The 24883-nt window shown below is 42.8% G+C and overlaps 1 protein-coding gene across 4 annotated transcripts; it reads right to left on the bottom strand.

Annotated features, from left to right (window-relative positions):
* Nucleotides 1-19: 19 nt before the first annotated feature.
* FOXJ2 (forkhead box J2) lies at nt 20-22995 on the bottom strand. Of its 4 annotated transcripts, none has more exons than XM_072129683.1 (11): nt 22772-22995; nt 11100-11418; nt 10936-11010; nt 8340-8420; nt 7405-7536; nt 5651-5789; nt 5339-5548; nt 5149-5250; nt 4396-4620; nt 3683-3793; nt 20-3116 (listed from the first exon to the last, which is right to left on the bottom strand). In XM_072129683.1, exons 2-11 carry the CDS (start codon nt 11409-11411, stop codon nt 3010-3012), a joined length of 1494 nt encoding a protein of 497 aa, XP_071985784.1. In that variant the 5' UTR covers nt 11412-11418; nt 22772-22995; the 3' UTR covers nt 20-3009. The 4 variants fall into 4 exon arrangements, with proteins under 4 accessions (XP_071985784.1, XP_071985785.1, XP_071985786.1 ...); XM_072129684.1 differs by lacking the exon at nt 22772-22995 and adding an exon at nt 22275-22607; XM_072129685.1 differs by lacking the exon at nt 22772-22995 and adding an exon at nt 18943-19071.
* Between the last annotated feature and the right edge of the window lie 1888 nt (nt 22996-24883).

Raw genomic sequence — 24883 nt, 5'->3', positions numbered from 1 at the left:
AAACATCAGACCAAGCCACTTTCTGCTGATAAGTTTAATAAGCGTCCAATGAGCCTCATTCTGAACAGAAAAATAACTGGGAGTCACAAATATGGCTTCCGATGGGAAGAATTGCGGCCGTGTTTAGTAAACCTTGGGCAGCTCTTCGGCTAGTCTTTCCTTTCACCTCCGTTCGAAGATGGACATGAGTAGATCCTACAATTCTTTGATGGTTCTGAAGTTTTTGGGTGAACTTTTATCCTCCTGGGCTGAATTGGAGTGAGGTAATGCCGTGGTGCTTGGTAATTTTGGAATGGCCACAAGGGAGGAAAACATCATTGTGGGTTTTGATTGTGACCCTGCTGTTGTTACTTTTGGGGTAGAGGTTACGTAAACATGACTGAAAATAGCTAAAGACCTCACCATCCTGATATCTTGAAATTCTACTTTGGACCAGAGTAGTAATGGACCAGCCAAACCCAGTTTTTATCAGCCTTCTCTGTGTTGACATTGGAGTCACCAGGACAACTGTCCTACCAAGAACTGTGGGAGTCGACTTTGGTTATCACCAAGGCCACCAGTGTCTGTAGTACATTCTAACACTGGCCCCTAGATGAACTAAATGTTGGTAAATTGAAAATTATAACCATGTATACTCTATATTTACAGCAATATTTTAATTTGGGAAAGAGGGGGGGTAAAAAGTGTGGGATACTTTACACACTCGCACAGCACCAGAACAAACACAAAACCATACCTCGAAAATGTGGTGGATATCCACTCTTTCACAGTGATGCTTATCCACTAGGCACTGACTGATCTGCCGGTATGAAGAACGTTAGGGCAATGAGCAGGACACCAAACACTCTTCCCGAATAGTAAATGTAGATTTGAAAGGTGCCTACCAATAAGTCCTGTGACAAAACTTGGTATACAAACCAAACCACCAAGTCTCTTCCAAAAAGAAAAGACTCCACTTCCCAATGTTTTGGTTTACCTGTTCTTCATCGGTGTTAGATACTAATATGTTGAATACTGAATCCTACCCTCTAGGAGGCATTAATTTATACTGAAAAGCCCTTATTACACACTGACGTGGACTTTAAGTGGTCAACATAGTGGTGGACCAGTATTCTAAAAGTCTCCTGCATCGGTCCAAAGTTGGACTCTGCCGACAGACAACAAAAACAATTGGTGGACTGAGGCCACAAATGACAACGATAAAAATTGATTGGTAAACTATGACCAATATAACCAAGTAAAGGTGAACTGTGCCTAAATATGAAGATAACCATCAACTGTTGGACATTGGCCATGTAGAAACATGATAACCATCAACTGTTGGACATTGGCCATGTAGAAACACGATAACCATCAACTGTTGGACATTGGCCATGTAGAAACACGATAACCATCAACTGTTGGACATTGGCCATGTAGAAACACGATAACCATCAACTGTTGGACATTGGCCATGTAGAAACACGATAACCATCAACTGTTGGACATTGGCCATGTAGAAACACGATAACCATCAACTGTTGGACATTGGCCATGTAGAAACACGATAACCATCAACTGTTGGACATTGGCCATGTAGAAACACGATAACCATCAACTGTTGGACATTGGCCATGTAGAAACACGATAACCATCAACTGTTGGACATTGGCCATGTAGAAACACGATAACCATCAACTGTTGGACAGTGCCCATGTAGAAACATGATAACCATCAACTGTTGGACAGTGGCCATGGAGAAACATGATAACCATCAACTGTTGGACAGTGCCTATGGCAATGGCCAACAACTGGAGATGTGTGCCAACGTAGAAGCCGTCTGATGACCATCAACTGGTGGACCTTGGCACACATCTCCAGTTGTTGGCCATTGCCATGGACAAAATAGAAGCTGTCTGATGACCATCAACTGTTGGACAGTGCCCATGTAGAAACATGATAACCATCAACTGTTGGACAGTGCCCATGTAGAAACATGATAACCATCAACTGTTGGACAGTGCCCATGGCAATGGCCAACAACTGGAGATCTGTGCCAATCTGTGCCGTCACATATGACCAGGATTTCATTGATTACTGGATTGTGCCTATGAATGACCAGAAGAGCCACTGACATTCTTCAATATTACACAAGTCTCTGTAACACTGCTAATCATGAAAATGGTGGTCTTCATCTTTCTACGTAGGATTATTATGCCGAGACTTGTGTGCCCATGGGCCATCGTTGCCAGTTCTTTAATGAACCAAGATGGAACCTAACCCTACATGATCCCAAAACAAGAAGTACTGGAGAGAGTTACCATACAAAAAAAAAAGCTTTGTTTTTGTGATGTGCAAACCATGATGCCACGCGTGGCATTGTAAGGTCCGCTTGTTCTAAGTGCCACATATCACTACTGTAATGAACTTCACAACAAAACAGTTAAAGCATAAGAGACATCCAACGTGAAATTGTAGCGATACAAAGAGGACAGACGGTCTTGCTGATTTGCGAACCGGTTGGAGTGGGTGCGGATGGGGGTCCGTTCAGAAGCTGGGAAAGTCTGTGTGAACTCTCGCCAACGTCTCAAGTCCAAGATGGCTGCAGACTCCTTGTTAACACTTTGTGCTGTGCAATACGTGTACGCTTTATAAATAAATCAAGTTGGCGTTTGGTAGACAACCGAGTTTTCCACTCCTCACTACATGTGCCCTCTCCCGCGGTAACACCGGAACATCTTGGCACTGGGAAATTCGAGGCGGGAAGAAGGATTCGCCATCCTCATGGTTACTTTAACTCTGCAGTGTCACAGAGGGAGAAGCTGAAAAGTCTTTGTGTGAGGAGGGTCTTTTCTTCATCAATTGTCTCCTTATCCAGTGAGAGGGGCCCATTGGCCCTGATTGTCGGGCGAAGATATACATTTATATATTTATATATATATATCTATACACGTGGAGGGAGGATTTAACCCTCTTCTATATTTCATTTGCATTCCGCCTGGGATAAGGGGCTTTTGCTGTGCAGAGTCTTTAAGCGATAGAGTCCCAGTCAAAGTCGTCTTGTATTTCTTCGCTGGTAGGAGGATAACGGAGTACCTGGCGAGTAGGCGGATACATAGCACGTTGTGAATGGCGACCTGTGGGTGGAGAAGTCCTGGGTTAACATTTCAAGGTAAAAAGTTGTAAAATCGTATTCTACCCCCTCACCTGCCTCTCCCCCATCATAATGGGAACCCTTTCTCCATCTTGACGTACTGCCATATGGCAGCAATATAATTACATGCTGCTTAACTCTCGGGAAGAAGGCCGTAATTTCTTAAAGAAAACATCCAGGTTTTACGTTTTTGTTACGCCTAACAATATGGGTGCAGTATAAAGAAAGGGGGGCAGAGGAGCTGCATAAATCACCATCGAGATAGGAGTTGGCTTTTATTCTCTGAGACTAAACCCAGTTTTGGAAGGTCTACAAAATACATCCGAAAAATAAAAACCGTTAAAAGACTTAAAAAACAACTCGCAATAAGATGTGTCCTAACTACTAACTTGTGACTGTGCAGCTAAATATCAGCCAAGAAGGTCAATTATGGAGCATCGGTAGTGACGTATTTGAAAGCCACCATTGGATAACACCCGAAATTTTAATGTTTAATATTACAAGGCACAGGGAAGGGCCAGGTTATTTTCCCCAGTAGATAGACCTTACCTTGCTGGCTATATGTTGGAGGAGCTTGAGTTTGAATAGGGTACCCAGGGGGTGCAGTGAAATTGTGACCACATGATGCTGGAGGCTGCTGGTTCTGTCCGTAGGAGGTAACTGGAAAGACAAAGAAATTAAATTTTGTATATAACAAACTATAATACATAAGGTTAAAGTAAATTTAGACAAACAGAGCCCCTAAATGAAAAGATCAGAGTGTTCTCCAAGAGCTTAAGTGTAATCTATGGAGAAACCTGACGGTTCCAAAATGTTTCCCTCAGGATTGATGTTTCCCTGAAACAACAATATAGATGGGAAAATTTTCCACCAACTCAGGATGGATGGACAAAGCATCTGTCAACTAAGGGTGGATTAACGAGTTTTCAGCCAACTGAGGTTGGATGGAGACACCAGGTCCAGCGATTAGAGGTTGGATGGACAAATCACTGATGGTGACTAGGGATGTTGTCCACTGAATGAGGTTGGGCAGAGGATTCATCCATTGAGGCCACCAACTGAATGTGGATAGGAAAGTTGTACATTGAATGAGGTTGGATGGAGGAATCCTCCTCTAAGTCCACCAATTTTGGTTGGTTGGAAGAGACGTTCGCCAACTAAGATTGTATGTGGAAATAGTCCAATGAATGAGGATGGATGCAGGAGTCCTCCGCCCGGTTTCTCTGTCGTTCCTCATAAACGAACGTTACCGCTAATCTTACCTGCCATTGTATGTCCTGGCTTTGCTCCTTGGAGTGCACAGGAGCTGCTGGTGGTGGGGGGCAAGCACTGGGCCTGACAGGATGCTGCTTGTCCGTGTGAGGAGGTGGGAGGCAGGAGTCCCGTGTGACTTAGCAGATGACTTAATGAATCACATAAGCTGGCGATGTGGTGTTGATCCAGGCTCCAGTTCTTCAGTTCTGCCTGGCGTAGGCTCTCCATGAGGTCTGGTGAGAGGAGACATTCATTTATACAGTGCGCCCTTAAAGAGCACACTTCTTCTAGTACGCCCCCGGAACCCGGATCAATTTGGTGTTTGTTTTTTAAAAATCCGTCCACCCATCCTGAAGATATGACCCATCGAATTTTATATGTGCATTATCTCATATTATCCAACTGGGTGGGCTTTTTATTCATAGACACGCCCCTGAAGAAGCTAAAAGGTAACCACCCCCTTGGCTAGTATGAGCAAATTTATATAAAACCTTCCCAGGGCTATATGTTTTGAATGGGTCGATGGATTTTCAAAAAACAAACGCCAAATTAATCGGGGGCACAGTTGCCGCCACTTGAGGTCTATCGTCAAGTTTTTTTCCCCCATAATTCTTAGGTTTTTGTATTTTATACTTTAGTAAAATCTGAAGCTGCCTTTGAAGTTCTGCTGGAATTGTGCATGCAGCTCTGGATGTAACTGGAGTATTATGCAAACTGTATATAATTTTTATTATATTTTAATTAGGTAGCAGTAGGGTTACCTGAGAACTGGGACAAGTCTACGGTTGACCAGTCCAAATTGCTGACCATTTTGAAACTTTCCTTTAAGGAGTCTATGTTGGAGCACCAGTCACTGGGTAGAGCTGGGGGAGGGGATAAATACAAGTGATTGTAAGCTCTTCTGCCAAGGTATTGTATATAGCAGTGTTACACATCACATATAGAACGTACCTAAGGGCATCCCGGGGACAGGGGGTCGAGGCATCTGCTGGGAGGGTAGGTAGGGCGGCTGCTGATGCTGGCTTTGATGGTGAGAGGCGGAGGGAGTGTTCATGTTGGGGACATTGTGGGGGTGCAGCGAGGACGACTCCCCTGAATTCTGTTGGTACATGCAGCAGCTGGATGATGGCGGCTGTACATCGGTGGGAAGAGGCGAGAGCCCTGTACAGAGGATAGAGAATAATTACCAACATGGATGATGTGGCCCCTCCATCACCCACCCACTGGTTACCTTCCATCCTTCTACCCCACCCCCATTCTCACCCTGTTTACCCTGCAATGTACGGTATAGGCTGCGGAAGGAACAGCTGAGGTCCGGGATCTCAGAGAAGGAAAATTTGTAGCAGTCGCTGTTGTTGTATGATGGAGTCCTTGAGTCTGTTGGCATATGAGCGGAGGCAGCCTACAAGATGCAGGAGAGGATGAGGAGCATTACTACCAGATAATGAGCAACACGGTATTATAGTAGTTATATTCCTGTACATGGGGGGCAGTATTATAGTAGTTATATTCTTGTACATAGGGGGCAGTATTATAGTAGTTATATTCTTGTACATAGGAGGCAGTATTATAGTAGTTATATTCTTGTACATAGGAGGCAGTATTATAGTAGTTATATTCTTGTACATAGGGAGCAGTATTATAGTAGTTATATTCCTGTACATAGGGGGAAGTATTATAGTAGTTATATTCTTGTACATAGGGGGCAGTATTATAGTAGTTATATTCTTGTACATAGGGAGCAGTATTATAGTAGTTATATTCGTGTACATAGGGGGCAGTATTATAGTAGGTATATTCTTGTACATAGGAGGCAGTATTATAGTAGTTATATTCTTGTACATAGGAGGCAGTATTATAGTACAGGCAGTCCCCGGGTTACATACAAGATAGGGTCTGGAGGTTTGTTCTTAAGTTGAATTTGTATGCAAGTCGAAACTGTATATTTTATAATGGAAGTTCTAGACAATTTTTTTTCTTTTGCCCCAGTGACAATTGGAGTTTCAAAATTTTTGCTGTAATGGGACCAAGAATTATCAATAAAGCTTCATTACAGACATCTTACAGCTGATCATTGCAGCCTGGGACTATAGTAACATCCAGAGAGGTCACCAGGGGTCAGAGGGGTCTGTCTGTAACTATGGGTTGTCTGTAAGTCGGGTGTCCTTAAGTAGGGGACCGCCTAGTTATATTCCTGTACATAGGGGGCAGTATTATAGTAGTTATATTCTTGTACATAGGGGGCAGTATTATAGTAGTTATATTCTTGTACATAGGGGGCAGTATTATAGTAGTTATATTCTTGTACATAGGGGGCAGTATTATAGTAGTTATATTCTTGTACATAGGGGGCAGTATTATAGTAGTTATATTCATGTACATAGGGGGCAGTATTATAGTAGTTATCTTCCTGTACATAGGGGGCAGTATTATAGTAGTTATATTCTTGTACATAGGGGGCAGTATTATAGTAGCTATATTCTTGTACATAGGGGGCAGTATTATAGTAGTTATATTCTTGTACATAGGGGGCAGTATTATAGTAGCTATATTCTTGTACATAGGGGGCAGTATTATAGTAGTTATATTCATGTACATAGGGGGCAGTATTATAGTAGTTATATTCTTGTACATAGGGGGCAGTAATATAGTAGTTATATTCATGTACATAGGGGGCAGTATTATAGTAGTTATCTTCCTATACATAGGGGGCAGTATTATATTAGTTATATTCCTGTACATAGGGGGCAGTATTATAGTAGTTATATTCTTGTACATAGGGGGCAGTATTATAGTAGCTATATTCTTGTACATAGGGGGCAGTATTATAGTAGTTATATTCTTGTACATAGGGGGCAGTATTATAGTAGTTATATTCTTGTACATAGGGGGCAGTATTATAGTAGTTATATTCCTGCACATAAAGGGCAGTATTATAGTAGTTATATTCTTGTATATAGGGGGAAGTGTGATAGTGTCAGTCTTGGATATACTCCTTCTCACACTTGGCCTATTACCTGGCTGTAGCTGGGTAGCGTTGAGTTGTTCTCCATGTGATGACCTTGTGCATTTTCTGTAGGTAAGGACACATCACTGGTGGAGCTCAAGGGACTTTTATTGACCTCCGGTTCTGGGGAATCCTGGGAAAGCTGTAAATAGAAATCATTACATTATATTACTGTGTGACCGGCCATAGACAGGCTGCAAATCATTAACAGCGCAGCCTTATAATAATAATAGTAAGCAACTAAATAAGTGTTCGTAAATGCTGATGACACATGCAGGGAGCTCCCAGGACTTCATTACCCGTCAAATCTTTGGATTGTATGCATAGATGATAGTACAGGCGGTCCCATACTTAAGGACACCCGACTTACAGATGACCCCTAGTTACAGACACACCCCTCTGCCCACTGTGACCTCTCTGGATGTTACTATAGTCCCAGGCTGTAAGGTGTCTGTAATGAAGATTTATTAATAATCCTTGGTCCCATTACAGCTAAAATTTTGAAACTCCAATTGTCACTGGGGCAAAAAAAATGTTTTTGTCTGGATCTACAATTATAAAATATACAGTTTCGACTTGCATACAAATTCAACTTAAGAACAAACCGATGGACCCTATCTTGTACGTAACTGTGGACTGCCTGTACTTTAATACTAATAGCATAGTTACTAAAAAGAGATGCCCCCCCCCCAAAAAAAAATTTACATATTAATACGCTTATATTAGCCAAGGGGATTTTTACTTTTTTATTAAGAGATACGCCCACTTGGCTAATATGAAATTCCCTTAGAAATGTCTAGGGTCTGAATCCTTTGAATGAGTGGAAAGATCCGTAAAAAAACCGAGGTGGGAAAACCGGGACAATCTGATGAGGATTCTGTAACTGGTGACAGATCACTTGTCATATTTAGATTTAGCGATAACTTGTGACCGATGTCCAGTTACCTCATCGTCGGGATGTGGGCGCTTTCTGCGGGGGAGGGCTACATCTTCTTTTGGGCAGCTGTCAATCATCCAATATGATCCCTGGAAAACAGAAGCCATAACTGAAATCAATGATTCCATCCAGATAACATGGATACACCTCACCCAGATAAGATCTCATTTCTATACACAGAGGTAGTATCCTTCGAAACACTGATATTGCTAAAAAGCAAAGAAATTGTTCAAAAATATAAGGTTTACAATCTTTCCCCTCACTTCTTACACAAGGGAAAGTCCCCTCTCAGCACTCCCACACTCTTTTCTGTGTCCAGGACAGTCTCCTCTCGGCACTCTCACACTGCTCTCCCTTCTGTACCAGGGGGACAGCCTCCTCTCGGCACTCTCACACTGCTCTCCCTTCTGTACCAGGTAACAGTCTCCTCTCAGCACTCACACTGCTATCCCTTCTGTACCAGGGGGACAGTCTCCTCTCGGCACTCACACACTGCTCTCTCTTCTGTACCAGGGGGACAGTCTCCTATCGGCACTCTCACACTGCTCTCCCTTCTGTACCCGGGGAACAGTCTCCTCTCGGCACTCTCACACTGCTCTCCCTTCTGTACCCGGGGAACAGTCTCCTCTCGGCACTCTCACACTGCTCTCCCTTCTGTACCCGGGGAACAGTCTCCTCTCGGCACTCTCACACTGCTCTCCCTTCTGTACCAGGGGGACAGTCTCCTCTTGACACTCTCACACTGCTTTCCCTTCTGTACCAGGGACAGTCTCCCCTCAACACGGTCATACTGCTCTCCGTTCTGTACCAGGGGGACAGTCTCCTCTTAGCACTGTCACACTGCTCTCCCTTCTGTACCAGGGGGACAGTCTCCTCTCAGCACTCTCACACTGCTCTCCCTTCTGTACCAGGGGGACAGCCTCCTCTCGGCACTCTCACACTGCTCTCCCTTCTGTACCAGGTAACAGTCTCCTCTCAGCACTCACACTGCTATCCCTTCTGTACCAGGGGGACAGCCTCCTCTCGGCATTCTCACACTGCTCTCCCTTCTGTACCAGGTAACAGTCTCCTCTCAGCACTCACACACTGCTCTCCCTTCTGTACCAGGGGGACAGTCTCCTCTCGGCACTCACAGTGCTCTCCCTTCTGTACCAGGGGGATAGTCTCCTCTCAGCACTCTCACACTGCTCTCCCTTCTGTACCAGGGGGACAGCCTCCTCTCGGCACTCTCACACTGCTCTCCCTTCTGTACCAGGTAACAGTCTCCTCTCAGCACTCACACTGCTATCCCTTCTGTACCAGGGGGACAGCCTCCTCTCGGCATTCTCACACTGCTCTCCCTTCTGTACCAGGTAACAGTCTCCTCTCAGCACTCACACACTGCTCTCCCTTCTGTACCAGGGGGACAGTCTCCTCTCGGCACTCACACTGCTCTCTCTTCTGTACCAGGGGGACAGTCTCCTATCGGCACTCTCACACTGCTCTCCCTTCTGTACCCGGGGAACAGTCTCCTCTCGGCACTCTCACACTGCTCTCCCTTCTGTACCCGGGGAACAGTCTCCTCTCGGCACTCTCACACTGCTCTCCCTTCTGTACCCGGGGAACAGTCTCCTCTCGGCACTCTCACACTGCTCTCCCTTCTGTACCCGGGGAACAGTCTCCTCTCGGCACTCTCACACTGCTCTCCCTTCTGTACCAGGGGGACAGTCTCCTCTCGACACTCTCACACTGCTTTCCCTTCTGTACCAGGGACAGTCTCCCCTCAACACGGTCATACTGCTCTCCGTTCTGTACCAGGGGGACAGTCTCCTCTTAGCACTGTCACACTGCTCTCCCTTCTGTACCAGGGGGACAGTCTCCTCTCGGCACTCTCACAGTGCTCTCCCTTCTGTACCAAGGGGATAGTCTCCTCTTGGCACTCTCACATTGCTCTCCCTTCTGTACCAGGGGACAGTCTCCACTTGGCACCCTCACACTGCTCTCCCTGCTGTACCCTGGGGATAGTCTCCTCTCAGCACTCACACTGCTCTCCCTTCTGTACCTGGGGATAGTCTCCTCTTGGCACTCTCACACTGCTCTCCCTTCTGTGTCTGCAGACAGTCTCCTCTCACAGTGCTCTCCCTTCTGTACCAGAGGGAAAGTCTCCTCTCAGCACTGTCACACTGCTCTCCCTTCTGTACCAGAGGGACAGTCTCCTCTCAGCACTATCATGCAGCTCTCCCTTCTGTACCAGGGGACAGTCTCCTCTTGGCACTCACACACTGCTCTCCTTTCTGCACCTGGGGATAGTCTCCTCTCGTCACTTACACTGCTCTCTCTCCTGTACCTGGGGATACCTCTTGGCTCTCTCATACTGGTTTCCTACTGCTCTCCCATATACAGAAGGGAAAGCAGTGTGAGAGTGCTGTTAGGAGACTGTCCCCAAGTTTTTTTCTCCACTGGACATCCTCTGTAAATTTAATAAGCAGAGAAAATGTCAGTCTTTTCCCATTTTTATGAAGAAATGCGCAACCACCTCAACGGCAACAATCTTATTGGTCGGACTCCAATCTTTCATAACTCTGGAATATAATAATATCCAGTATAGACAGTCGTATGGCTCACCTTTCCTGGGTCATCCCTGGGGCGCGGCACTTTCCTGAAGCATTTATTTAGGGACAGATTATGGCGGATTGAGTTCTGCAGGAGATCAGTGGTAACAATGTTAGGCTTGTGTGTACATGAATGTCTATATAATCCCCCCATTATATACTGAGAGATGTGGTTACCTTCCACCCTACACCAGCATTGCGGTAGTATGGGAAGTTGTCACAGATCCAGCGGTAGATCTCGCTGAGGGTCATTCGCCGGGCAGGGGCAGAGTTTATTGCATATTGGATGAGATTGGCATAACTATACGGAGGCTTCCCATCCCGATGTGCAGCTGCCTCCTCCTTAGTTAACATGGCGTTGGGGTCGGTAGGAGATCCAGGTCCTTTTCTTCCACCGCTGCCCTGCTGAGAACCCTTCATGGCAGCCTGAATGGTCAGCTGCGGGAGCCAGTCTATGGAGGTCAGGCTACTGCCCAGGTCTGACGCCATCTTGAGACTGAGAAAGAGAAGAGCAGATCAGTAATTCTGCTACTTGGCTAATAGTAGGAGGGAGTCTGAGTGTAGAAATGATGTGCAAATCTGTATGCATCTGTATTTTTGCTACTATAATACTGCCCCCTATGTTCAGGAATATAACTACTATAATACTGCCCCCTATGTACAAGAATATAACTACTATAATACTGCTCCCTATGTACAAGAATATAACTACTATAATACTGCCCCCTATGTACAAGAATATAACTACTATAATACTGCCCCCTATGTACAGGAATATAACTACTATAATACTGCCCCCTATGTACAGGAATATAACTACTATAATACTGCCCCTATGTACAGGAATATAACTACTATAATACTGCCCCCTATGTACAGGAATATAACTACTATAATACTGCCCCCTATGTACAGAAATATAACTACTATAATACTGCCCCCTATGTACAAGAATATAACTACCATAATACTGCCCCGATGTACAAGAATATAACTACTATAATACTGCCCCCTATGTACAGGAATATAACTACTATAATACTGCCCCCTATGTACAGAAATATAACTACTATAATACTGCCTCCTATGTACAAGAATATAACTACTATAATACTGCCTCCTATGTACAAGAATATAACTACTATAATACTGCCCCCTATGTACAAGAATATAACTACTATAATACTGCCCCCTATGTACAAGAATATAACTACTATAATACTGCCCCCTATGTACAAGAATATATCTACTATAATACTGCCCCCTATGTATAGGAATATAAGTACTATAATACTGCCCCCTATGTACAGGAATATAACTACTATAATACTGCCGCTATGTTCAAGAATATTACTACTATAATACTGCCCCCTATGTACAAGAATATAACTACTATAATACTGCCCCCATGTACAAGAATATAACTACTATAATACTGCCCCGTATGTACAAGAATATAACTACTATAATACTGCCCCCTATGTACAGGAATATAACTACTATAATACTGCCCCCTATGTACAGGAATATAACTACTATAATACTGCCCCCTATGTACCAGACTATAACTACTATAATACTACCCCCTATGTACAAGAATATAACTACTATAATACTGCCCCCTATGTACAGGAATATAACTACTATAATACTGCCCCCTATATACAAGAATATAACTACTATAATACTGCCCCCTATGTACAGGAATATAACTACTATAATACTGCCCCCTATGTACAGGAATATAACTACTATAATACTGCCCCCTATGTACAGGAATATAACTACTATAATACTGCCCCCTATGTACAGGAATATAACTACTATAATACTGCCCCCTATGTACAGGAATATAACTACTATAATACTGCCCCCTATGTACAGGAATATAACTACTATAATACTGCCCCCTATGTACAGGAATATAACTACTATAATACTGCCCCCTATGTACAGGAATATAACTACTATAATACTGCCCCCTATGTACAGGAATATAACTACTATAATACTGCCCCCTATGTACAAGAATATATCTACTATAATACTGCCCCCTATGTATAGGAATATAAGTACTATAATACTGCCCCCTATGTACAGGAATATAACTACTATAATACTGCCGCTATGTTCAAGAATATTACTACTATAATACTGCCCCCTATGTACAAGAATATAACTACTATAATACTGCCCCCATGTACAAGAATATAACTACTATAATACTGCCCCGTATGTACAAGAATATAACTACTATAATACTGCCCCCTATGTACAGGAATATAACTACTATAATACTGCCCCCTATGTACAGGAATATAACTACTATAATACTGCCCCCTATGTACCAGACTATAACTACTATAATACTACCCCCTATGTACAAGAATATAACTACTATAATACTGCCCCCTATGTACAGGAATATAACTACTATAATACTGCCCCTATGTACAAGAATATAACTACTATAATACTGCCCCCTATATACAAGAATATAACTACTATAATACTGCCCCCTATGTACAGGAATATAACTACTATAATACTGCCCCCTATGTACAGGAATATAACTACCGTATATGCCGGCGTATAAGACGACTGGGCGTATAAGACGACCCCCAACTTCTGCCCTAAAAATATAGAATTTGGTATATACTCACTGTATAAGACTACCCCTCTCCCAAATGAAAAAAAGTCTGCTTAAAACTTTGCAAAACAAACAAGAGAGCAAGTGCCTGGTGATCATAACTGTAAGCTGCGATATTAATGAAGATCCGACATGCTTCTGTAAGTGCCGTCTGTGACCCCCAGCTCTGTGACGCCGACCGCTGTGACAGGGCGGCTGCATTAGCATACAGCGCGCCGCCCCGTCAGCGCGTACCAAGCCTCTTCTAATGACTGTGAGAGCCGGACTGCCGCTCATGCGCGGCGGTCCCAGGAAGCGGCTCTCTGCGCGCTGACGGGGAAAAGAAACACCTCACACAGTGCGGCCCCCGTATATCCGGCGTATAAGACGACCCCCCACTGTAGCCATTATTTTAAGGGGTTAAAAAGTAGTCTTATACGCCAGTATATACAGTACTATAATACTGCCCCCTATGTACAAGAATATAACTACTATAATACTGCCCCCTATGTACAAGAATATAACTACTATAATACTGCCCCCTATGTACAAGAATATAACTACTATAATACTGCCCCCTATGTACAAGAATATAACTACTATAATGCTGCCCCTATGTACAGGAATATAACTACTATAATGCTGCCCCCTATGTACAAGAATATAACCACTATAATACTGCCCCGTATGTACATGAATGTAACTACTATAATACTGCCCCCTATGTACAAGAATATAACTACTATAATACTGCCCCCTATGTACAGGAATATAACTACTATAATACTGCCCCCTATGTACAAGAATATAACTACTATAATACTGCCTCCTATGTACAAGAATATAACTACTATAATACTGCCCCCTATGTACAAGAATATAACTACTATAATACTGCCCCCTATGTACAGGAATATAACTACTATAATACTGCCCCTTATGTACAAGAATATAACTACTATAATACTGCCCCCTATGTACAAGAATATAACTACTATAATACTGCCCCCTATGTACAAGAATATAACTACTATAATACTGCCCCCTATGTACAGGAATATAACTACTATAATACTGCCTCCTATGTACAAGAATATAACTACTATAATACTGCCCCCTATGTACAGGAATATAACTACTATAATACTGCCCCTTATGTACAAGAATATATTTACTATCCATCCAGTGCTGGCATTAATCACAGTCCTGGAATATAAATCCATATGTTACAGTCCTGCTTCTACTAACAACATACACAAAGGTAAGATAACACATCTTTCCAGGAATAATACCGATAACTGGCAGCGGAGAGCACAGAGCACAGCAGTGTGAGGACACATCCCCAGTGCACTTGGAGAAGCTAAATTGTTGAAATCTAAATCCTAATTTCACAGTCCTCCTGCTACCAAGAACATACACCAAGGTCTGATCACTCTTCTCTTCTCGCTAACATTGGCTGCAGTCTGCAAGGTCAGATCTTAAGATGTTCAATAGGTTCATGATCCTGTCGCTCCGTATTAAAGTTCTTCTACACTAATCTTCGATCACTGTGATAATGAGACGCAGGAAGGTTTTCCCTTCAAAGGGTCAAAACAGAGTAAATTAGCCCCCGACCAATACTCCAGCCTCATCTTCTTCCCATGTTATAGGCAACGGCTTTACCCAAATCCAGCAGCCGCCTGGCATTGTGCATAAAAATCTAATGTTTATCTGCAGCTTTCTGTCATATACCAGGAGCTCTAAGTGAGCAGATATTGGGGCAGATTTATCAAGCTGTCTAAAAGTCAGAGGGGCAGATTTACTTACCCGGTCCATTCACGATCCAGCAGCGCGTTCTCTGTGATGGATTCGGGTATTCCGGCGATTCACTAAGGCATTTCCTCTGACGTCCACCAGGTGTCGCTGCTGCGCTGAGGTCCGCCGGAGTTCACGATCCTATTCCTGGTGCTGGTAAGCGCGAGTCCAGCGACACTTTTTAAAAAAAAAATGCGGCGGTTTCTCCGAATCCGTCGGGTTTTCGTTCAGTCTCTCCCCCGATTTCCGTCGCGTGCACTAAAAACCCGGGGCAATTCAGGGAAAATCGGCGCAAATCGGAAATATTCGGGTAACACGTCGGGAAAGCGCGAATCGGGCCCTTAGTAAATGACCCCCAGAATGTTTTTAGTTGCCCATAGCAGCCAATCACAGCTTCCCTTTAAAATATTCATGAGCACTGGTAAAATGAAAGCTGAGCTCTAATTGGTTGCCATGGGCAGCTAAGAATATTCTGACTTTTAGACAGCTTGATAAATCTGCCCCATTGTGTCCGCAGCAAGAAGATTATTCAAGTGCCTTTCACCCCAGGACCTGGCGGTCTGGTTCTGCTTGTCCGTTCACTACTCTGAGGCTGAACTATTGTCCTTATACATTTTCACCTTACAACTCCAGCAATTACTGGTGTCCTAGCCGCTTTAGGTAGGTGGTCATGTGACTTGTGATGGGCGGCCTCATGGTACGGCAGAACCGAATAGCAAAGGGGTTTAAAAAGTATTGTTCCCATAATGGATAAACCAGTATCCCTTCTACAGTCATGAATCATAAGCTCCATAAATAATATTGTCACACACTAGGCAAACCATACAGTTACCTTGATCAAAATATATAGTGCCGCCACTAACATAGACTGCACAATACTACACTGGACTGCTAATACTGCCCCCTATGTACAAGAATATAACTACTATAACACTGCCCCCTATGTACAGGAATATAACTACTATAATACTGCCCCCTATGTACAGGAATATATCTACTATAATACTGCACCCTATGTACAAGAATATAACTACTATAATACTGCCCCCTATGTACAAGAATATAACTACTATAATACTGCCCCCTATGTACAAAAATATAACTACTATAATACTGCACCCTATGTACAAGAATATAGCTACTATAATACTGCCCCCTATGTACAAGAATATAACTACTATAATACTGCCCCCTATGTACAAGAATATAACTACTATAATACTGCCCTCTATGTACAAGAATATAACTACTATAATACTGCCCTCTATGTACAAGAATATAACTACTATAATACTGCCCCCTATGTACAATAATATAACTACTATAATACTGCCCTCTATGTACAAGAATATAACTACTATAATACTGCCCCCTATTTACAAGACTATAACTACTATAATACTGCCCCCTATGTACAAGAATATAACTACTATAATACTGCCCCTATGTACAGGAATATAACTACTATAATACTTCCCCCCTATGTACAGGAATATAACTACTATAATACTTCCCCCCTATGTACAGGAATATAACTAATATAATACTGCCCTCTATGTACAAGAATATAACTAATATAATACTGCCCTCTATGTACAAGAATATAACTACTATAATACTTCCCCCCTATGTACAGGAATATAACTACTATAATACTTCCCCCCTATGTACAGGAATATAACTAATATAATACTGCCCTCTATGTACAAGAATATAACTACTATAATACTGCCCCCTATGTACAAGAATATAACTACTATAATACTGCCCCCTATGTACAAGGATATAACTACTATAATACTGCCCCCTATGTACAAGAATATAACTACTATAACACTGCCCCCTATGTACAGGAATATAACTACTATAATACTGCCCCCTATGTACAGGAATATATCTACTATAATACTGCACCCTATGTACAAGAATATAACTACTATAATACTGCCCCCTATGTACAAGAATATAACTACTATAATACTGCCCCCTATGTACAAAAATATAACTACTATAATACTGCACCCTATGTACAAGAATATAGCTACTATAATACTGCCCCCTATGTACAAGAATATAACTACTATAATACTGCCCCCTATGTACAAGAATATAACTACTATAATACTGCCCCCTATGTACAAGAATATAACTACTATAATACTGCCCTCTATGTACAAGAATATAACTACTATAATACTGCCCCCTATGTACAATAATATAACTACTATAATACTGCCCTCTATGTACAAGAATATAACTACTATAATACTGCCCCCTATTTACAAGAATATAACTACTATAATACTGCCCCCTATTTACAAGAATGTAACTACTATAATACTGCCCCTATGTACAGGAATATAACTACTATAATACTTCCCCCCTATGTACAGGAATATAACTACTATAATACTGCCCCTATGTACAGGAATATAACTACTATAATACTTCCCCCCTATGTATAGGAATATAACTACTATAATACTGCCCCCTATGTACAGGAATATAACTACTATAATACTTCCCCCCTATGTACAGGAATATAACTAATATAATACTGCCCTCTATGTACAAGAATATAACTACTATAATACTGCCCCCTATGTACAAGAATATAACTACTATAATACTGCCCCCTATGTACAAGAATATAACTACTATAATACTGCCCCCTATGTACAAGAATATAACTACTATAATACTGCCCCCTATGTACAAGAATATAACTACTATAATACTGCCCCCTATGTACAAGAATATAACTACTATAATACTGCCCCCTATGTACAAGAATATAACTACTATAATACTGCCCTCTATGTACAAGAATATAACTACTATAATACTGCCCCCTATGTACAAGAATATAACTACTATAATACTGCCCTCTATGTACAAGAATATAACTACTATAATACTGCCCCCTATGTACAAGAATATAACTACTATAATACTGCCCCCTATATACAAGAATATAACTACTATAATACTGCCCCCTATGTACAGGAATATAACTACTATAATACTGCCCCCTATGTACAGGAATATAACTACTATAATACTGCCCCCTATGTACAGGAATATAACTAATATAATACTGCCCCCTATGTACAAGAATATAACTACTATAATACTGCCCCCTATGTACAAGAATATAACTACTATAATACTGCCCCCTATGTATAGCTTCTATAATACTATTCCATATATATATATATGAATGAAAAATAAAAACATAATCAATCCGTCATTTTCCTGATACAGAGCTACAACATTCAGTTCTGTGATAAAATTATAGATTTCTGTAGCTACCACTAGGGGAGCTCTGGAGATTGCTGTACACTTTTTTTTATTGAATGCATTGCGTAGACAGTATGCAGTAGCTCCCTCCAGTGGCTGTGGTGAATATACAAAATTTTATTTTGGTGCTTTGTATCAGGAACAGGATCATCATACAGATATATTAGGAAATGAGTCAGCCGAACCTAAAAGTGACTCGGTGATCAGTGGTGCAGCAAATAATCTCCCATCAAATACCAACCATATAATAATGTATATAGGAACAACATATGGTACAATAGTATGTACAGTCTGTACCTGGGAGTCAGAGATCTGAACCTGTAGCATTGTCTGTCAGTCTGTGAGATGTTACATTGTATCTGTCCATCTTCATATTGTACCAACACGTCTTGTTACATTGTGTCCATCTATCTATACTGTACACGATCTGTGTGATGTCACATTGTATCGTATCTTCTCTCTGGATATTGTCACATTGGGGGAGATTTATCAAAAGTGTCTGAGAGCAAAACTGTTCCAATTACTTCTGGCTACCAATCAGAGCTCAGCTTTTATAAATTGAAAGCAGAGCTGTGATTTGTTGTCATAAGCAACTAGGACCGCTGTGTTTTCAGATACTTTTGATAAATGAGGCCCAACATTGTATCCACACGTCTGTATGTTATTACATTGTATCTAACAGTCTCTCTGCCTGATGTCACATTGTATCTAACAGTCTCTCTGCCTGATGTCACATTGTATCTAACAGTCTCTCTGCCTGATGTCACATTGTATCTAACAGTCTCTCTGCCTGATGTCACATTACATCTAACAGTCTCTCTGCCTGATGTCACATTTTATCTTATAATCTTTCTGCTTGATGTCACATTGTATCTAACAGTCTCCCTGCCTGATGTCACATTACATCTAACAGTCTCTCTGCCTGATGTCACATTACATCTAACAGTCTCTCTGCCTGATGTCACATTACATCTAACAGTCTCTCTGCCTGATGTCACATTGTATCTAGCAGTCTCCCTGCCTGATGTCACATTGTATCTAACAGTCTCTCTGCCTGATGTCACATTACATCTAACAGTCTCTCTGCCTGATGTCACATTGTATCTAACAGTCTCCCTGCCTGATGTCACATTGTATCTAACAGTCTCTCTGCCTGATGTCACATTACATCTAACAGTCTCTCTGCCTGATGTCACATTACATCTAACAGTCTCTCTGCCTGATGTCACATTGTATCTAGCAGTCTCCCTGCCTGATGTCACATTGTATCTAACAGTCTCCCTGCCTGATGTCACATTGTATCTAACAGTCTCTCTGCCTGATGTCACATTGTATCTAACAGTCTCTCTGCCTGATGTCACATTACATCTAACAGTCTCTCTGCCTGATGTCACATTGTATCTAACAGTCTCCCTGCCTGATGTCACATTGTATCTAACAGTCTCCCTGCCTGATGTCACATTGTATCTAACAGTCTCTCTGCCTGATGTCACATTACATCTAACAGTCTCTCTGCCTGATGTCACATTGTATCTAACAGTCTCTCTGCCTGATGTCACATTACATCTAACAGTCTCTCTGCCTGATGTCACATTTTATCTTATAATCTTTCTGCTTGATGTCACATTGTATCTAACAGTCTCTCTGCCTGATGTCACATTACATCTAACAGTCTCTCTGCCTGATGTCACATTGTATCTAACAGTCTCCCTGCCTGATGTCACATTGTATCTAACAGTCTCTCTTACAGTCTCCCTGCCTGATGTCACATTGTATCTAACAGTCTCCCTGCCTGATGTCACATTGTATCTAACAGTCTCTCTGCCTGATGTCACATTACATCTAACAGTCTCTCTGCCTGATGTCACATTGTATCTAACAGTCTCTCTGCCTGATGTCACATTACATCTAACAGTCTCCCTGCCTGATGTCACATTGTATCTAACAGTCTCCCTGCCTGATGTCACATTACATCTAACAGTCTCTCTGCCTGATGTCACATTGTATCTAACAGTTTCTCTGCCTGATGTCACATTACATCTAACAGTCTCCCTGCCTGATGTCACATTGTATCTAACAGTCTCCCTGCCTGATGTCACATTACATCTAACAGTCTCTCTGCCTGATGTCACATTACATCTAACAGTCTCCCTGCCTGATGTCACATTACATCTAACAGTCTCTCTGCTTGATGTCACATTGTATCTTACAGTCTCTCTGCCTGATGTCACATTACATCTAACAGTCTCTCTGCCTGATGTCACATTGTATCTTACAGTCTCTCTGCCTGATGTCACATTACATCTAACAGTCTCCCTGCCTGATGTCACATTACATCTAACAGTCTCCCTGCCTGATGTCACATTGTATCTAACAGTCTTGTTGCCTGCTCTCACATTGTATCATACACTCTCTCTGCCTGATGTCACATTGTATCTAACAGTCTCTCTGCCTGATGTCACATTGTATCTAACAGTCTCGTTGCCTGCTCTCACATTGTATCTAACACTCTCTCTGCCTGATGTCACATTGTATCTAACAGTCTCTCTGCTTGCTGTCACATTGTATCTATCAGTCTCTCTGCTTGCTGTCACATTGTATCTAACAGTCTCTCTGCTTGCTGTCACATTGTATCTAACAGTCTCTCTGCTTGATGTCACATTGTATCTAACAGTCTCTCTGCTTGCTGTCACATTGTATCTAACAGTCTTTCTGCTTGCTGTCACATTGTTGCGCCCAGTCCCTGTGATATCTTTGCTTATCCTGCAGGTAAGTTGTTGCTTGTCCTTCCCAACCAGCATTTGTTTTTCTGCCCAATAAATAAAACCCACCTACCTCTCCTCTATTACTGGTGGTTTTTTTCAATGTCTTGCACTTACCTTCCATGCACAACATGTAACAGTCTCATCAATCACACGTCCTACTTACCTTACATCACTGATGCTAATACTTTCATCCATCATACCTCCCTGTGCTACCAACCCACTACTTACCTACCAAGCTAGAATACATTTCCTAAACCTACCTGCTGATGCTACTAATCCCCAACTACCTACCTACCTACCAAGCTACACTACATTACTTAAACCTACCTGCTGATGCTACTAATCCACTACCTACCTACCTACCAAGCTACACTACATCACCTTAACCTACCTGCTGATGCTACTAATCCACTACCTACCTACCAAGCTACGCTACATTACCTACACCTACTTGCTGATGCTACTAATCCACTACCTACCTACCTAACAAGCTACGCTACATTACCTAAACCTACCTGCTGATGCTACTAATCCACTACCTACCTACCAAGCTACGTTACATTACCTAAACCTACCTGCTGATGCTACTAATCCACTACCTAACTACGGTACATTACCTTAACCTACCTGCTTATGTTACTTATCTACTACCTACCTAACAAGCTACTCTACCTAAACCTACCTGCCACAATTTCTCCTCTCTGTATCAGCACCTACCTGCCCTACATTACCTGCTTGCCCCATTACACCCGGCCTATACCCAGTTTTTCTTCCCTGCACCGCCAGCAATATCCCTGCAGCTACTCCCCACTTTCTTACTTTCCTGTCTACCTACCCACTATACATCCAAGACAACCCCCTTACCCGCTATACTGGCAGCTCTCCGCTTGCTCGGCCGCCCCCCATCACTGCCTCCCATACATCCTTTCTTGAGTCAGGAGCTTCACCTACGCACGTTCGGTGCCAGTCTATTGATACCATCTGTGCCCTGCATGGCTGTCGCCCACATAAATGGTCTGGCAGCCTCGTTGTGCCGTATTGTCGGCTCTCGTTGTCTGGCAGTGCCAGCGCCAGACTGTCTACGTCTGTGTCTTTTGTTGCCCACGTTACCCGTCAGTGCCCGACATATCCCCCCCCAACCAGCCGCCAGTCGCCCCTCTACCTATTAGTCAGTGAGTGTGGCTGTCAGTGGGCACCGGTTACCCGGGCGGGCGTGTGTGTGTGTGGAGCTGTCAGCGTGTGGCGTGTACCTGCCCTGGCGTGTTGATATATGTACGTGTGTCTATAATTATCCTCGTGTGGACACATCTGTCTGGAGCTGTCACTGCTGTCTCTGCGTCTCCCCTTTGCTCCCTCCTCACCCTCTGCTTCCCCTCCTGGTGGCTCTGACACTTTGCGCCTCCTCTCTTGGTCTCTTCTTGGGGGGTCGCCCCCTCTCCTCTGCACAGGCTGGGGAGGGGGGAGAGGCAGATTTCTGCTGGAGGGGGTGGGGGGGATCCAGACAGATAGAGGAGGACTTTCTGCTTCCTGCAGGGTTGGGTTTTCTTCCGGGCCATAAGTAGGGGAGGGCGAGAGAGACGGAGAGGGAGGGTGAGAGAGACAGTGAGGGGAGGGCGACAGAGACAGTGAGGGGAGGGCGAGAGAGACAGAGGGAGGGTGAGAGTAAAAGAGAGGGAGGGGGCAAGAGAGACAGAGGGAGGGATACAGTGCAGAGACAACATTAGAGCGCACACTGCTGGCGCAAGGGGTTAACAATTCCAATGAATAATCGCAGATACTAATGTAGCAGCCCCATGTAAAATACAGTGATCGGCTGAATCTGACAAACACAGCTCTGCTATATACTCCGTTAGCCTCAGAAAGGTATCGCCTGATTTTTATACGCTTCTTCTGCTCTCTATGGCTGACACGGTACAAGACTACACCATCGGCTCTGCTACATCTGAAATCATTGGAAGGTTACGGCAAATTGTCCAAAATTACAAACTCCTCTCTGCTGCATCTGACGGACCAAAAAATGAAGAGAAGTAAATGAGAAGCACATTATAGGCTGCACACACTTAGCCCTGCTGCATCTCACTGTTACCCTTTATTAAGGGAAAATGACAAACTCCACTCTGCTGCATCAGGAGGAGTCCGTAATAAAGAACGATAAATGACAAAGTCGCCATAAGCTGCGTTGACACTCAAGCTAAATACACACTAAAGCTAAAGAGAAATCTATCAGAAACTGTGCAAAACGACAAACTCCACTCTGCTGCATCTAAATGAAGGTGGTGACAATGTCAGCTGTATTGCACATTGAGGAACTTAATGTCAAACTCCACACTGCTACATCTGAAAAAGCCAATACAAACAAAGTCCCATCTGCTGCATGTAACAAGTGTTTCCTTGTCTTTATAGAAACAGCGCCACCTGTGTCCATGGGTTGTGTCTGGTATTGCACTTCGACTTCATTGCTAATGTTCTGTATCTGACAAACCCCTCATAAACAGTGCTCAATAAAGAACTCGGCTCTGCTGCATCTTACAATTGATCCTTAAGGCGGTACAATACTGCATCAATAACAAACCTATCGTAACTTCTGCAAAATGACAAACTCCTCTCTACTGTATGACAAGTGTTACATAAGAAACATCTCCAGCATTAGGCTTCTATCTTCTAGAAACAGCGCCACCCCTGCCAGTTGGTTGTTTCTGGTATTGCAGCTCAGATGCATGGCGATTCGTTCCAGGACCACGCTTTACCCATGGCCAGGAGAGGAGATGTTTTTGGAAAAAAGCAGCCATGTTTTTTTAACCCCTTTAAGTCAAGATAATGATAAAGTCAGCACACCAACAAACCTATACAATATGCAACAGGGCAAAGTCCACACTGCTGCATCTGAAAAAACCTCCCATGCTAAGTGACAAACTCCACCCTGCTGCATTACATGCTAAATGTGCAAAATTACACTCCACTGTAATTTTGCACATTTAGCATGTAATGCAGCAGTGTGGAGTTTGTCATTTTGCACATTTAGCATGTAATGTAGCAAACTCCACTCTGCTGCATTACATGCTAAATGTGCAAAATTACAAACTCCACTCTGCTGCATTACATGCTAAATGTGCAAAATTACAAACTCCACTCTGCTGCATCACATGCTAAATGTGCAAAATTACAAACTCCACACTGCTGCATCTGGAAAAACCTATCACAAACTGTGCTAAACGACAAATCCAACGTAAGTTGTGCAAAATGACAAACTCAGCTCTTCTATATTTGACAGTGAGGTAATGACAAACTCCACACTACAGCGTTACGGCAGACTTACCAGAAATTACGGCAGATGACAAACTCAATACTGCTGCATCTGAGACATCTATTATTATGATTTTTTAAAAAAACAATCTCCACACTGCTACATCTAAATGAAGGTGATGACACAGCTGTATTGCACATTGAGGAGCTTAATGTCAAACTCCACACTA

Source organism: Engystomops pustulosus, chromosome 11 (genome assembly GCF_040894005.1).
Source record: "Engystomops pustulosus chromosome 11, aEngPut4.maternal, whole genome shotgun sequence".
NCBI classification, from domain to species: Eukaryota; Metazoa; Chordata; class Amphibia; order Anura; family Leptodactylidae; genus Engystomops; species Engystomops pustulosus.
This window is presented reverse-complemented; position numbering and strand designations above follow the sequence as displayed.

Coding starts and splice junctions, on each gene's coding strand:
- FOXJ2 (XM_072129683.1), bottom strand. CDS start 11,411: ATGGCGTCAGACCTGGGCAGTAGCCTGACCTCCATAGACTGGCTCCCG. Junction 5,549..5,650: donor TACATTGCAGGGTAAACAGG/GTGAGAATGGGG, acceptor TCCTCTGTACAG/GGCTCTCGCCTCTTCCCACC. Junction 3,794..4,395: donor GCCAGGACATACAATGGCAG/GTAAGATTAGCG, acceptor TTGTCTTTCCAG/TTACCTCCTACGGACAGAAC.